At 37.2% G+C, this 17,026-nt stretch overlaps 1 protein-coding gene across 1 annotated transcript in view; it reads right to left on the reverse strand.

The window, feature by feature from the left end:
- Positions 1 to 4,882: 4,882 nt before the first annotated feature.
- LOC146403592 (uncharacterized) overlaps positions 4,883 to 17,026 on the reverse strand; it is a 64,857-nt gene continuing 52,713 nt past the window's right edge. The window contains exons 2-5 of the mRNA XM_085024912.1: positions 15,669 to 15,756; positions 9,183 to 9,247; positions 7,588 to 7,742; positions 4,883 to 6,025 (exon numbers count right to left, since the gene is read on the reverse strand). Of these exons, the coding sequence (XP_084881038.1) occupies positions 15,685 to 15,756 (72 nt within the window). The 3' untranslated portion in view covers positions 4,883 to 6,025; positions 7,588 to 7,742; positions 9,183 to 9,247; positions 15,669 to 15,684. The remainder of the gene's footprint in view (positions 6,026 to 7,587; positions 7,743 to 9,182; positions 9,248 to 15,668; positions 15,757 to 17,026) is intronic.

Raw genomic sequence — 17,026 nt, forward strand, 5'->3', positions numbered from 1 at the left:
TGAATAAAATAAGGCCTGAAAATTGAACAGTAAACAGTGTAGCACCAGTCTCACCAGAGACTTTTAAAAGCACAATTTCACACCCCAATGTTCACTGAAGCACTATTTACAATAACCAAAACATGGAAACAATCTAAATGTCCATCGACAGAGAAATGGATAATGAAGCTGTGGTAATATATACCACAGAATATTATTCAGCCATAAAAGAATGAAAGAATGCCATTTGCAGTAACATCGATGGACTTAGAGATGATCAAACTGCGTGAAGTCAGATAAAGACAAATAAAATGTGAGATCACTAATATGTGGAATCAAAAATATGACGCAAATGAACTTATTTATAAAACAGAAACTTATTTATAAAAATATGACGCAAATGAACTTATTTATAAAACAAAACCAATCTTATGATTACCATAGGTGAAACCATTGGGGAGATGGAAGAATTTGGAGGGCTGGAGTAACATATACACACTACTGTACAAAATAGATGATTAAAAAGAACCTACTGTATAGCACAGGAAAATCTACTCAATAGTGTTTGATAACTTACATAAGAAAAAAGAATGTATTATTTATATGTATGACTGATTCACTTTGCTGTACACCTAAAACGAATACAATATTGTAAGTCAACTGTACTCCAATAACATTAAATTTTAAAAAAAATTCTTTTCTTTCTTACTTTTTTTTTTTTTCCATCTTTTTAGGGCTGCACCCGCAGCATATGGAAGTTCCCAGGCTGGGAGTCGAATTGGAGCTGTAGCTGCTGGCCTATATCCAGCCACAACAACACAGGATCCAAGCCATGTCTGTGACCTACACCACAGTTCATAGCAATGCCAGATCGCTAACCCACTGAGCAAGTCCAGAGATCAAAGTGCATTCTCATGCATACTAGTTGGGTTCATTACTGCTAAGCCACAACGGGAACTCCAAAAAATCCACAATTTCTTGCCTTTTAGATAGTAAAATGTTATTTCACATTTTGTTCATCATTCATTCAACAAATACTTATTCACTGCCTATAAAATACTTTCTTGGAGAGCTGTAATGAACTTTACAGATAATATTTGAAAATTCCTAGGAGATAATGGGTATTCAAGAAAAATCTTATTATTTTGGTAATATTGTTCTGATGCAGTATTTTCTCCCATCACAGATCTAAACTGCTGCAAGTATAATTCACTGCAGTAAAGTGGCTTCAGAATACACTTGGGTTAACAAAAATTTGGAGAGCAAAAAATCCAGATAGGCCACAATCCTTCTCCTTACAAAAGAGTATATATAGCTCAATGAGGGTCTGCATATTATAAAACATGTATTGGGTTTTGTCTAGAAAATGGTCTGGATAAAAGAGAAGCAGAGATACTATTAACCCATTTTCCAATAGTGACTAACTCTTCTGGTGAATAAAACGTTTTTAAAAACTTCTCAAAATATTTTTACCCAGCTGGCAAAAAATCAAGGAATCTCTGGAGACCAAATATGAAGCAAAGGCAAGAACCCAAAGAAGTGGATTTTTCCCCTGTCTTAGCTCAGATTCCCTAGAAGTAGAACCTGAGGCAGGAAATTAGACGCACGGATGCCATCTAAGCTAATGTCAAGTCTTGGTCTGATGCCGTGAGCAGAGGGAAAGAGAGCTGGAGAATAAATTTCACTGCAGCATTGTTCCTCCCAAGGCAAGAGAACTGGACTTTTGAACGTCTGTGTAAGTCCATTTCTGTCTATAGGTTGACAGAGGCAACCTCATAAGTGAGTCAGCTTCCACCAGCCTTAACTGGGATAATTCTTCAGAAAAGGGAAGCAGGCTTTTAGCAACCAGTTGGAATCAGCTGTAAGACAGAAGCACCAGCCCCATAAAAGAGTCTGAGGAATGGACTCCCCCAAGCATACAGACTATTACAGCCACTGCTTGCACCACTGAGATGCATTTAATTCTCACATCAAGTTCACTCCAGCCAGTTACAATGTCTCCAGAGTATTATGAGCATAATTCCTAGGAAAACATAGCAGAGAAGTATTCTTGGAATGAAAAGAGTCCTCACTGTTGCAGTTGACCTCTAAGAGAAAACTGATAACTTATCTTTTGGTTTTCCATCAGCCTAGGATAGCACTTCTGCAGTCTAATGGTATGCCTAGTGGAGTAACCTCAATCCTCATTCCTGAGGAGTTGGTTATCATGGCCTCATCAGGCCATGATTGCTTTTCATGCCCATATACAACTAAAATGGGGCACAAAGATACACCAAAATGCCCCAGTTCATCGTTGTACTAGACACATCCTACCAGCCACAACACACAGCAGCAGGCGTTTCTCCCCATGAAGATCAGGCTCAATTATACCTGCCAGTACAGCTCCTTTCTGCATCTGCTCTTCTACAGGCACAGGGTACTCCAAATGACCACATGGTACCTGCATCTTTACCTTTAGGCAGACTCTTAACTCTATCCCCTGGGAGAAGCATCTCATCTCCACCACCAGCTAGAACCTCTAAGCTTACTGAGCCTAAACTTGTGGGAACACAAAACACAACTTCTCCCTAAGCACCTCACACTGGGCCACTTCTATTTTCACCTCTTGATTCTGAACCTATTTATTCTACTGGGGACACATCAATATACAGTAGTTGTTGGTTTAAGGAGTGTACTGCATCTTCAAAGACAGCCCTATAGTGAATGTTTTGGCGCCCTGGCCAAATCTTGGCTGGTAAGAAATCACGCCTGACTCATCACTAGAAAATAGTCCTCAGCCAACAGGAGCCACCTGGCCCAGGAGGCTATGCACTCCTCCATTCTGGGGAGGAGGCAGGAGGAGGCTTTCCTCAAAGACTGATTAGCACAAGGCACAATAGGGCATTATCTGTATTTAACATAGAACTATTTCTATGATACAATTTGCACTCCAGATCTTCCTGATAGGATCAGATTGAAATCAGTCTCCAGATGAACCCAGAGTCACGCTAAGCTTTTCCTTTCTGCCCTATTCAGCTTCAGTCAGGGCCTTTGTCCTGAGAATACTCTCCTAACTTGAACTGGAGTTTCTTTTTCATGCTTTACTTCCAGGGAACTGAACCAAAGATAGCACTTCACCCTTGCAAAACTGCATTTCTATACAAGAAATGGATGTGATATTGAGAAGCCAAACCACCACCTGAAAAGCTCTGAAGACCACCACTGCCATTAAGAACTATGGAAAGAGTAAACGGATCAGTAGCTATATAAGATTGCTTTAAAAGAATCTTTAAAATTTCATTAACTATTTAAAGTAAAATTGATACTAATGTATTATGGGGTTTATGATATATGCAGAAGTAAATATATTACATCAATATCCCAAAGGATGGAGGAAAGGTAATTGGAATTATACTGTTATGAGGTTCTTACATTATCTATGGTGCAATAATATTAATTAAAATAGACTCTTCAAAGTTAATCACATATATTGTTATCTCTAAAGCAACCACTAAGAAAAAAAAAAAATACCAAGAGCTATAGCTAAAAAAACTATCAGAAGAGCTAGAATGAAATCCTAGAAAGTAAATGATTACATAGTTGTCAGATTAGTTAAAAGCCTAAGACTTCACTGGATGTTGTTTGAAAACTATGCATTTTAAATATAAAGGTGCACACAAGTTGAAAGTAAAAGCCTGGAAATAAACACAGCATCCAACCCTAATACTAAGAAATTTCATATGGTTAGATTATTTCAATACAAGAAGTATTACCAGAGATATTTATTTTATAATGATAAAAGGATTTATTCATAAGGAAGACATAATTCTAAGTGTATACTCATCTAATTATAAAGCTTAAAAATAAATGAGGCAAAAAATGGATAGGCAACAGACAAATTAACGGGACAAATTAACAAAGATAGGAATTCCTGTTGTGCCTCAATGAGTTAAGAACCCACCTGGTATCCATTATGATGTGAGTCTGATCACTGGTGTCACTCAGTAGGTTAAGGATCCAGAGTTGCTGCAAGGTGTAGGTGACAGATGTGGTTGGATCCTACTTTGCTATGGCTGTGGCATAAGCTGGCAGCTGCAGCTCTGATTCGACCTCTAGCCTGGGAACTTCAATATGCTTCAGGTGGGGCTCTAAAAAGAAAAAACACAATGATAGGTCGAGACTTTAATACCTCTCTCAAAATAATTGATAGAATAATTAATAAGAATATAAAAGACTTGACTGGAATGCTAGAGGGCACATCAATTTATATCCTGCAGACATTAAATAATAATACATAAGGGGGAGTTCTACTTGTGGCTCAGTGGGTTATGATCCCAAGTATGAACCCATGAGGATGCGTGTTTGATCCCTGTCTTGCTCAGTGGGTTAAGGATCCTGTGTTGCCATGAGCTGTAGTGTAGGTTGCAGATGCGTCTTGGATCCCACGTTCTTGAGGCTCTGGTGTAGGCCATTTGCAGCAACATAGGTGGAACTACAGACTCGCATACCAAGTGAAGTAAATCAGAAAGAGAAAGACAAATACCATTTGATATCATTTATATCTGGAATCTAATATATGGCACAAATGGACCTTTCCACAGAAAGCAAAATCATGTGGTTGCCAAGGGGAAAGGGGAGGGGGAGGGAGTGGGATGGACTGGGAATCTGGGGTTAAGAGACGCAAACTGTTGCCTTCAGAATGGATAAGCAATGAGATCCTGCTGTGTAGCACTGGGAACTATATCTAGTCACTTATAACGGAGAATGATGGAGGATAATGTGAGGAAAAGAATGTATATATGTGTGTGTGTGTGTGTGTGTGTGTGTGTGTGTGACTGGGTCATCTTGCTATACAGTAGAAAACTGACAGCTATAATAATAGAAAAAAATCATTTAAAATAAAACATTTTCACAAAAAGATGTATATAAGAATGAGCAGTTTTATTCCTAGTTTTACATGATTTATGTGAAACAATCTATGGATTCATCAATATATGATTAGACGAATAGTGTATTAAGAAAACGGAATGCTTAGCAATAGGAGGGAACGATGAATTTCCAAACAGCATGTCGAGTGAAAAAAACGAGACACAAAAGAGTACACTGTGTATGCGTCCATCTTTATCAATCTCTAAAACAGACAAAATAGTTGTTTTAGAAATCAGATTGTTTCTTAGGGTATGGATGAAGGTAGTGAATGATTGCAAACATTAGGGAATTTTTTAGGATAATCTACATATTAATTGGAATGCTGGTTACACAGCTGTGTGTGTCCAAAATTACTGATATGTAAAATTTGTGCTTTCTCGCATATGTAAAGTATACTTCAATACAGTTTCAAAACATTTTCAAATTAAGAATGACACAGTTCTTTCTGTTTTCTCTACCAATAGCAACAACAAAAATAGTAATAAAGCCAACATCTATTGAGTGCCTATTCTTTGCCAGGCTCTGTGCCAAATAAGTCTTCATGAGCATTAACTAATTGAGCCCTCCTAAGAAGTCTTAATACTTCATCTCATAGATGTGATTATCTCCTATCTCCACTGCATACAGAACAAAGTCGATGCATAGATCATTTCATTAACATGCTCAACTTGGCTCAGAGGTGGAAACCGGTGGAGCCAGTCTATTAACCTAGGCATTCTAGATCCAAAGCCTGTTCTCCAAATCACCTCCCTGGGCTAATTTCTACCCTGCACTTGACTGACTGAAGAAGTAAGAGTTAATTTTTTAGCAATATTAGATTCTACAGGGTTGAAAATTCCTGAGGGTTTCAACACTAGGAACCAGATAAGTGTGTGTAAATCCAAGTCAACTTCTCTAGGGCTTGTGTAACATACAGCTGTAAAAGGTGTAAGTCCATCATTTCTCCAGGTGTTGCAGACAGGCTGCCAGATTCTCAAAGCTGGCAGCTTGTCTGTCGGGTTTAAGCAGCATCACCGTGGGTCCACTAGAATACTTTGGATGTTTTCTATTCTCCTTTCCCTTCCTGGGCTTCACGAAAGGGTCTCCAGGTGTGCCTGCTCTCCAGGTGTTTTCAAAAAGGGCCTGCTACAATCTTCCCCTTCAACAACCCATAAAGTGAACCAAAACAGAAAAGGATGTCGGTCTGTGTTAGGTTTCTCAGTGGAGGGCATATCAAGATTTGTACTAGAATGGTAGGCATTTTGCCATCTCTGCATGCAGTGTATGCTTACGTGACAGCCAACAAGCTGGAACATATGAGAGAATCTGACTTATTGAACTCATCTACTCTATAATCTATAGGTGCATCTTTATACCAAGACACTTAAGAATTGGATTTCATGTCTTATAATCAGGTTTTATTAGAATTTTGTACTGCTTTGTAATCGAACTGGACTAATTTGCTTTTTCTACTGCATGTTTTTTACATAGCACTCACAGCTCCCACTAGAAGGCAAGGTAGTTGTACTTCCTTTTTAAATCTTTTTTTTTTCATTTTTTAAAATAATTTACTGGCTTTTTAGTGACAATTTGAAATAAAAGAGAACTCATCAATCAAACAGAAAATATCTTGCAAGGAAAGTTGTTTAATACTCACATGTTAGCTTTGTTCCAGAATTAGGCTAGTGTTTCTCTAAATGACCTTCTGCATCAGGTCAGCTGAGTGCTTACTTATATAAAGTAGGGTCCTGGGTCCAACCCCTAAGTCTACTAAATCCGTGTCTTAGCTGAGGATCCCAGGAGTCAACATTTTAGAAAACATTCCAGGTGGTTCTTATTTACCCTTAAATTTGGCAAGCTCTGCTTTAGCCTGACAGAGAGGGAAAAATAGCCATCAAACATTTTATTTGTAAGAAGCAATTCCTAAAGTGAATGGAGAATTAAACCTCAGCCAGAAAAAGAAATGTTTCACATCAGCATGGCAGCTCCTTTCTGCAAAGGACTGCTTGCCGGCTGAAAAACAGGATCTGTAAGACCTATGGCACACTATGCCATTACCCTCCACTTCACAAAGAGGGTTTTAGATCTGCTCCATGAAAGATGTAATAAGCCACACAAATGCTACATTGAACTAAAGCAAATGCAAGGGGAGAATTTAATACCTACAGATATAAAACCACAGTTTGTTTTTAAAGATCTTTTTAATCTCAGGAAGAAAGAGAGATGTAATCACTTCTTTTGCAGAAGTTATCTCATGTCAGACGTCTGCCTGCCTTACTTTGTTCAAAAGGGACAAACCACACTGGGAAGGGGCAGGAACTAAAATAAATGAGCAGCTACCTTTATTTCCATGGCTCAAATGGTGTGTCATATAAGAGGCATTTCTATTTTGAGGAGGATGAAAAACATGGCTCCTATAGAAGCCTTAATGTAGCTGAGCTGCGGTTTCTTTGTTGTTAGCTTTCTACTTTTTCCATTAAAGTGAAAATGAATGAATGAGCTGAACAAATATGTTTAAATAATTGAGCGTGTTCTATGCATTTCCTGTTCCTTGCATGATTTTTCACCTATGACCAGGGATTGCCTGATCGTTACAAATGGGCTTCTCCTACCTCCTGAACCCTGGCTGGCCTCCGTAAACCTGACAAGCTAAAGAGCAAGGGAAAGATCTCTGGAAACAGATGGCTCTAAGCAAGACCTTTTCCTCTCAAAGCAACTCACCCCTCAGCTTCTGTGAAAGGCTAGGTATAGCCATGCTACTTTTCCATCCAGGTTGTTGTCATCATTAGCAGCAGGCTTTATTAACTAAGTTCTTGTCTTACCCTTTGTTCCTCTAAACTCAGAGGGAGAGTGGAGCTCAAATCAGCTCTGCAGAACTGTGATGCAAGATGAGAAAAGAGGCAAGCTATTTTTTCCTTCTTGTTACCAAAGCAAGTACATGCACTGAAAACCTGTTTAATAATATGCCGTACCTGGTACAAGTGGCAAGTGCTCAAAGAGGCTTTGAAGTGTATAGTGGGATGGGAGCGCCCTATCATCAAGTGCTGAATGCTATTACAATGAGATCCTGCTGTGTAGCATTGAGAACGTGTCTAGATACTTTTATCACAACACAACAATGGGAGGAAAAAGTATGTATACATTATAACTTGGTCCCCATGCTATACAGCAGAAAAAATGAATAAATAAATACAAGTAGTCTTCTTACAAATTCTAAATATAATGGCCACTTCATAGGCTGACCACTTAATTAGACATTTGGGAGTCAGGTCTGTGTGGTTAAAAGAAGTGTTATAGAAAATGAATAGGCTTTTTGGAGGGATGCTGATAGGAATCAGAAAAGCAGTTCTAGATTCTTAACTGGCAAGGATTTTCCAATCAGTTCTCCTTGATATTAACCATTTCCTCTTCTGCCATACCTGGCACAATTTCAAGTCACTTTCATCCTGAATTTTCTAATTTATTATATTGACCACACAGCAATCACCTGCATTTCCTGTTATCTTTAAATAACTGGCCATTTAAATTTCCCCTACACATGACATATAGAATTTTTATAGACTGGTATTCATGTAGCCTAATTTCTCTGCTTAGGAGGAAAAACCAAAACAAAGCTTTTGGTGTTAAGATGTTGAAGAAAGCCCTACACCACTTTGAATCTTATCAATGCTCAAGGAACGGTTTTTTATGTTATGAGAACTGGAGAATTATATAAAAAGACTAGTGTTTCCAGGACTAGGATGAAGGTCACATCTGCTCCTCCCATTTCTCTTGTTAATGCCTGTTGTGGTGATGGAGAGCTAATGAAGCAAGCAAGGGTCTGCATATTGCAGTCAGAGAAAAGACGTATAGCTTGTAAGCTCCTCAACTCTTTCCTTCAGCTGATTTTACAGCTAGCCAAAGCCATAATCCCACCATTCCAGGAGGTATGATGGTATTTACAAAAATCTCTTACACATCAGACATGCTATAAACTCTGTCCTCTGTTATGATGGAATGTGAAGGGACTACAAATAGACAAATAGTGTAAGAAGTGAGGTGAGGCAGTAGCCTGGTACCGTTGGAATCACTAAATCATATTAACATCCCTATGGAGGAGCAGAGATGAAATGACCAGGTGTAAAATAAATTGAAGCATACCCTCCAAATCTATGAAATGAAATATTGATCAAGTATTCAACAAGTATGCACTGAATATCTAAAACAGTCAACGCTGTGCTAAATAAGGAGCATGAAATATTACCCCTGCCTTCAAGAGGTTAAGATCCAATGTTGTGATAATGCATTATTTCTTCCATCATTCCATGGATAATCACCTTCTTCATGGCAAGGATTTAACTTGAATGCATCATTTGCACATGCTCTCTGCTGGAATTCAGCCCTATGAACGAAGGCAAAGAGTTCATCTGCTTCCCTCTGGCTTATCTGTTCTGAATTCATTTCACAGGTAATCAAAACTTCTGCATTTGAAAACAGACACACACACACACACACACACACACACACACACACACGCTTGTGTACTGGTAAAAAATGCTAAAGGAAATAGGCTGAATAGCTGGCTTCTCTACTTTCAACACATTTTATCTGAAATATAAAATTGTAGTTAAAGGCAATCTCTATAAAATACCACCAGATATAAATTTGAGGTTTATTATTTTGGCAAAGCTGGACATACCATGCTAAGTATTTTCTGCCTCAGTTGATGTTCTGATAGTTCTGATAAAATCTGCCAGAGATGTTCCACTGTCCTTTGCTATGTACATATGAATTCACTAAAATCTTGTGATCAACATTTAGTGTTTTATTACATAAATATTCAAACTATTTTTCATGATTCCTGTAATTAATTAAATTTGTATCATCTTTTAAAATTAACATAAATATGTATATTTTTGCACTTCGGCTGACACTAATTTAGTGTTTACTTACCTCCTTCTCTCTCACGCCCCCTCTCTCATTACTTCTGTGAGATTGGGCTGAGTGTTTACTCTCTGGGCTCCTGGATTGCTATGTGTATACTGCTGTATAGCATTGATCTGATCTCTTTCATCTTTTTCCCAGAGACCTTGTCTCCTTCGTCCTTATCAACCCTAAGGCTTAGGACCCAATTTGTCACAGGATAGGTATACAATATTCATTAATAATTTAACAATACCTACCCCTGAAAAGATCAAAATTTAGTTGGACTGGAAGATTTGTATGTAACTAACTATAACACAAAGCGAAATATGATGGGCGTTAGTCATACTACAGAGAGGTATTAGCTCTATCCAATTATAAAAGATCAAATTACTTTTGCAAATACATTACTAAATAACGTATTTGTTGGCAGAATTTCATATAGATAACTGCATGGCACTTTTTTCTTAAATGTGCTGTTTTCCTGATATTTATTCTTTCCCTTAGAAAACAAACATGTTTGAATGTTTAAATATTGACTTTCTATTTTACAATAGTTTCTTACATAATTATAATTAACTTAAAGAAATTTAAGAGTTGTCTTCCTTTTTTCTCTCAGATTTTGAGTCTATCTGGGGGGAAAAAGGTGTATATAAACTTGACTAAAACTATAAATAAAACAAAATTACGTCATTTATTTCCAAAAGAGAGAAAGGGAAAGAAAGAAGGGGAAATAGGAGGAAAGGAAAAAAGGAAGGAAGGAAGGGAGGGAGAAATGGAGGGAGGAAGAAAGAGAAAAGAATGGAAACAATTTTCTTTCGGAGCCACAGAAAGGTAAACTCACTGTATAGAAAGAGAAAATTAGTTGACTATTTGCCAGATATTAGTACTTAAACTCCTCAGAATGGTACTTAATTGTTTTCACTATGACGATGGTACTACTGAAATAAATGCAAGTGATTAGGGCCAGTGTTTATAATTTTTTTAATATGTACAAAAGATTGCTATATTTGTAAAGCACAATTGAATCTTCAGAAGCTAGGTGGATTTTTAGATCTTGAAAACCTTGCTTATATTTCTGTTTCATAGTAGGGTTCCTATAATTACACAATCTTATCTGGTTAATTTTAAACCAGTGATGGCTAAGAAGGCCAGGTTCTTATTTGCTGTTTCACAAATATGATTTTAATCCTGAATTTGTTAGTATGAGCCATTGGCTCCACTTTCACAGAAAATAAAAACTTCCTCCTTTTAAAACAAACCAGAAGTAAGAATCTTCTCCAAAAAAAAAAAAAAAAAAAAAAATGTATCACTTTCTTACTTCAAACTGTTGGACCCAAGCCTTCTTTCTTAGGAGAAATAACTGTTCAGGTGGTAGATGGCTCATGTGACTACCACATCTCAAGTTTCATTTGTCCTTGTGAATAATTCTTTACATTGGTTACTATGGTCTGTGACCAAAATTCAATTACTTTTCAAAGAAAATAAAACCTTTATTTCAGTCTATCATGAAACCTTCAGCAACACAAACTAATAGCACTTAGGTTCAAAATAAAATATAGAAATAATATTTACATTTTACAAGGATTATATGCATATATTCTCAGGGGACATAATTTTTTAAGGAATTTGTAATTCAAGGGGACTTTCTGCTGAGTGATAGGAGCTCTGGCTTCAAATCTGGACTCCAATAATTACTAGTTATGGAATCTTAGTAAAGTGACTTACAATTTTTATGCCTCAATATTTTCATCTATAAAATAGGCATAATAATACAATTACCTCCTAGGGAGAGATGTCAGGAGTAGGTAAAAATATCTAGTCTCACTGTTGGCACATGATTATCTAACAAGCACTCAATAAAATGACAGTAATTTTTATCAATATTATTTCCAATTGATGGCTTTAGATTTGAATGCTGTTTGCCTTGTATATATATTATCATGTAAATTCCAATTATGAATACCCATAAATTAAACTGATTTCCTTAAAAGTAGACCCTAGGGCAAGAAGTTTAGTGTAAGGAGTTTGTTTGGTACATGATTTCAGGAAGCATCAGTAGGAGAGAAGGAAACTGAGAAAGGGGAAGAACGAGGAGGAATCTTGAAAATGCTAACCAAAGCACATATGAATCTGCAAAGCCAGAGACAGTCTTCAAGTTAGCTTCAGGATATACTAGAACCAATCTATGATCTGAGGTCATCTAACCAAATGACCAAAAACAAGTTTATCTCCTCTTCAGAGATACAGTTTCAGGAAAGACCTTTGCTTAAAACCTTACCTAAGGAACAGTGCTACAGAAAATGGTTTAACAAAAGCATCTACCAACTACAAACGTATCCATTCTTGTTTAATCACTGTTTAGTATACAGGAAGCAGTGAGTGACCTTAATGAAAGGCAGTTTAAATAGGAAGATGATCACCCTAACTAGCTACTTTACACACTAAAGCTTAAGAAATAAGTATCACTCCGGTGCTGTTATTCATATGCAAAATATGCTTTTACTATAATTATCACCTTCCTTTATTTATAGAAAACCTGCAACTCTGTGAATAACAAACTGCATCTACTTTGTCAGTTTTCTATAAATATAATAATCATTATTATTAAAGCCAGTGGTTAAATTTTGAAAATAGCTGACAATAATAAATAGGGGTGCCATTTACATGCCAAAAATGCAGAGGGAGAAACTATACAATAAAAAGGCTGTAATCATGATCTTTTTGTTGAATCCAGCCCATAATTTTCAATGTCAGAATTCTATATCCATATAGTGCATGATAAGACTCATTTTGTTAAATTGTATGCATTAAAAAAACACAACACACACACACACTCACAACCACTCCAGCATGACTGAATAAATAAGCACAGGTCTGAAATGATGGAATTCAAATCATTTTCTCTCTTTAATGTAGTGGCACTTAGCCTAAGCTATGAGAGCGCGTTTTGGGAATGTTATAGACTTCTCTTTTAAAAATATTTGAAGGAATTTTATGGCTCCAGAAATTTATCTTTTATAGCATCTTTGAATTTGGAAACTTGGATTTTATTGTTGGTTCCACCATTAGTTTAATGACAGCAGTCTAGACACAAATATTTCCCTTCTCTCCTTTCTGATTCATCCTATTTTGCAGAGTTTTGGTAAAGGCAAAACATAGGTAAAGCTACTCATCCGTCTCATGTTTAATAAATAAAAATCCAATAACTAACAAAAGTTTCACATTAAACTATGTTCAATGAATACCTAAGTAACGTTCACTTAAAGACCAAAAGTTTTTTCAGGCTTCCTGCTTTTTTTTTTTTTTTTTTTTGTCTTTTCAGGGCTGCACCCAGGGCATATGGAGGTTCCCAGGCTAGGGGTGTAATCGCAACTGTAGCCCCTACAAGGGATCCGAGCCACGTCTGTGACCTGTACCACAGCTCACGGCAACGCCGGATCCTTAACCCACTGAGCGAGGCCAGGGAGCGAACCCGCAACCACATGGTTCCTAGTCAGATTTGTTTCCACTGCGCCACGATGGGAATTCCAAGGCTTCCTGATTTCTGATTTTTAAACCTGATTGACTCAAACAGGCTGTGAGCTGGTATTCCTGTTTTCAATGTGGAACTTTTCACTCACTATTATTCACCCTTAGGTTTCTGCTACTATTCATAAGGTATTCATTCACCAAATAAGTTTTAACATATGCTGTACATCAGGTACTGTTACAGCTGCTGGGAATGCAGGAATAAACAAAATTTATACAACAAAAGTGAATAAAAGACTTTGTTCTGGAGCTTATATGTTTGATTCAATCCTCCAAGGTTCCAATAAGTTCCAAGTTATTGTAAAACTAGAGTAATTTCACCGGGACTAGTGAATTCTTTGTCTTGGAAAAGACAAAGAAAAACTTGAGTATTTGGGGAAAAAATAATTTATAAAAAAACCACGCATTTCTTTTTTTTTTTTTTGGATCAAACACACACCACAGCAGTGACCCAGGCCACTACAGTGACAATGTTAGATCCTTAACCTGCTGTGCCACAAGGGAACTCTGAAACAACACATTTCTTGATTATGCTGCTACTATTCATGTTCCAAGAGTGAAGATCAGGTTTAACTACATGTTCCAGGTCATCCACTCTACATTTATTTCTCTACTCTTTTCCCTTAGCATAAAAATACGCTCAGATTTTTTTTCCAATGTTAAAAAAAAAACTCACCATGATTTACCTCCCTCTCAATCTTTCCCACTTTTAAGCATGTTTGAAAAAGGAAATTCCCACTTATTTTCAGTCTTCACCTCTTATCACCTTTTAATCTGCTGTAACCCTCCCTCATTCATAACTCCTGACATAATAGCAAAGTTAACCTCAATTTTGTGTCCCTAGGGTAACTTTAAAATTAATTCAGGGTTATTGTCCCCTGTTCATGGAGGAAAACCTCGGCCAATCCCATGGCTTCTCTGCTTAATATTAAGTAATAGATGGCCAGACTGTCAGTTTATGTTTCAAACTCAGTATCTATTCAATAATTAGAATGTCTTATCCAAGTATTAATCAAAACTCCAAATTTGATTTTAACATTAAGCATTCTCTCCACCAGCGAGGGCCTGCTTTAGGTTTTCCTTTTTCCAACTTTGTGCCTAAAGAGGAAGAGGGAGCAGCGATAAGAAGGAGGCAAAAGGATGACAGGAAAAGTGTCAACTGACCTTGAACCATCAGAAATCATTTTGTACTCTCTGGACCGGCTCACAGTGAAGACCAACTCAAAGACACCCTTCACTGAGGACCTCTCTTCTTGAAATTCCCACTATCCAGACTGCTCTCTTGATTCTGGTGGTTATTTTGAGGCTGTCTTGTTAAATACACACCATGAGATCAAGCATCATGAATACAGACACAACTATCTCTCCTGCTAATATTGCATCCTCAGTGCCTTGCGTTGCACTTGACACATAATAATCTCTCATTAAGCACTAGCTGAGTGATTAAAATGAAAGATAACCTCCATATCTCCAAATTGAGTAAGAACTTCCTGCCTTTAACTAAATTAACCCTGAAATTCATTTTAGGCTACTGGTCACACCCTCTCTTATGAAATTATCTCCCCCCTTCTAGGACAATAGTATCTTCTCTTTTTCTCATCTGTGGTCATGTTCTCCACTTTCAGAAGTCTTCTCTTCTTTTGACTGCTCCCTTAACACAAGCATTCCCTAGAGCTGAATGAGTGTCTTTTCTCCTCTCATTACTATATACTGTTTGACTATTTCTTGGTTTAGGTAACAAGTCCGTAATTCCAGTCAGAACTCACTCCTATGCTCTAGATCCACATAATCCACTAACTATGGGACATCTGCCATCTCACAGAGACATCAAACCCCTTGTGCTCAGGTGTAAGTGCATTCTTTTCTCTAAGATCTATCCTAGGCCTCAGTTTCTATAACGCAGTGAATGGCATCCTATGCTCAGTCTCTCTGATTAGAAATCTGCAAAACTGTCCTCAACTACAACTTTCTCATTCAAAATTCACACCCAAGTGATCTTCCAAATCCTTAACATTTGATCTTCTAAATAGAGTTTTAATCCATATCTTAAGTTCCACCTTCTTCTCTTGGGTCCTTATCACTTTGCAATTCATTTATTGCAGCAGCTTCCTCCTGTCTGATCATCTCACCGCTTCCAATCTGTCCCCTATGTTGCTGCTAGTGACATCTTTATAAAACGCAAATTTACTACCAGTTCCCTTGTCAAAACAGCTCCCTGCACGGTATTCAAGACAAAGCATAAACTCCTTACCTTGGATCAAAGGTCCTTTGTGATCTGTCCCTGATCTACCTTTCCAGTCTAAGTTTAAACTCCTCCTCTAATGAGAACCATACTCAAATATTTTAATTCCCTCAAAGCAACCACTTACTTTTACAGTTCTGGGCTTACAGATGCTTTGTCACTCTTTCCTCTTTCTCACCTTCCAGACTTTCAAAGGATGTATCATTTTGCTCATCCTAGAAGAGTAAATAGGCTTTAGGCTCTCTTCCCACACTTCAAGATGTACGTCACATAAATACTTCCCTGAGGAGCATGGCCCTTGTACATGGTTGGATCTCTCCTGTACCCCACAGATTCATTTACATACCTATATTTTAGGATTGAGAATACTGCAATGCTCTTTTTATGTTATTTGCCTGCATTGCTGTTTCTTTATTGTTGAGCTCAGTACATGTAATAAGTTAGTTGGTGTGTAAAGGTGAGTGATGTGGAGTAAGACTATGGAGTGGAAGCCTTTCATTGTCACAAAACACTGAAATAAGTTTGACAAGTCATTTACTTTACTGCCCCAGAGTTTCTCTATCTATAAAATGGGTATACAAACATATATTGTCTCAGAGAAATATTACACAGATCAAAGAAGGTTTTATACATAAGGTTCTTCTATGATACATAAGTTTTCTCTAAAAATTAACTTATTATTTTCATTTCTATGCCTATAATAAGAGATCTTCAAGTATTACTTGAACAAATGAATGAATGGATGGATTAATGAATGTGCAAAAGTGCAGATGATTAGCTTTTAGAAAATTATATGTGTTTAAAATGCACCCAATATTTCCTTGGAGAGCATGTGCCTGACCCCCTCCAAAGTTTAAAATAAGTTGCCCCTGTTGTTCCCTCTTATGAAACCCAGTTATTTTCCTTCATATCATTTATATCATTTATAAGATTTTATGTTTTAACTACCAGGGGCTGTGGTTTTCTCATGTCTGTACTTGTTACCCAAATTTGCTTGATGTCAAGATATGTCCAGTTCGTTCCCCAGTGTTTACTCAGTGCCTAGCGCAGTGTACAGCATAAGTGTTCAACCTATGTTATCTGAATGTGTTGAGCCACAATGCGACATGAACAGAATTCATTTTTCTTAGATGAGTTAGAATTCTGCTTAGAAATGGCCAGTTTCTCTGCATCATCCTAATAAGCAGCCGTAGTTATGCTAGTAACACGAGGTTCTACAATCCAAAGTTGGTGCTCAGTTTTAGTGTTGTGCGTATTAACTCAGTATCCATTAATAGTTCACTTTTCTTTATTCAAAACCTCTCTCCATTTCTATTTTGTTCATCATGCTTCCCATATTTTCCTTGCAATAGGTCTCAAATCAGTTTTCAGAAGGAAGCAGGAAAGAAAAGGTAAGAAAGAGGGGGAATGTATTACTATTGATGATAGTGAAACTGTACCATTTATAAGGCTTGGGAACAGCTCACTCAGAGAGTTTCCATGAAT

This window comes from Sus scrofa, chromosome 5, assembly GCF_054392235.1.
Source record: "Sus scrofa isolate SSC_HxYL_T2T_F1_AM1 chromosome 5, Sscrofa_HxYL_maternal_Yorkshire_Landrace_v2.0, whole genome shotgun sequence".
NCBI lineage: Eukaryota > Metazoa > Chordata > Mammalia > Artiodactyla > Suidae > Sus > Sus scrofa.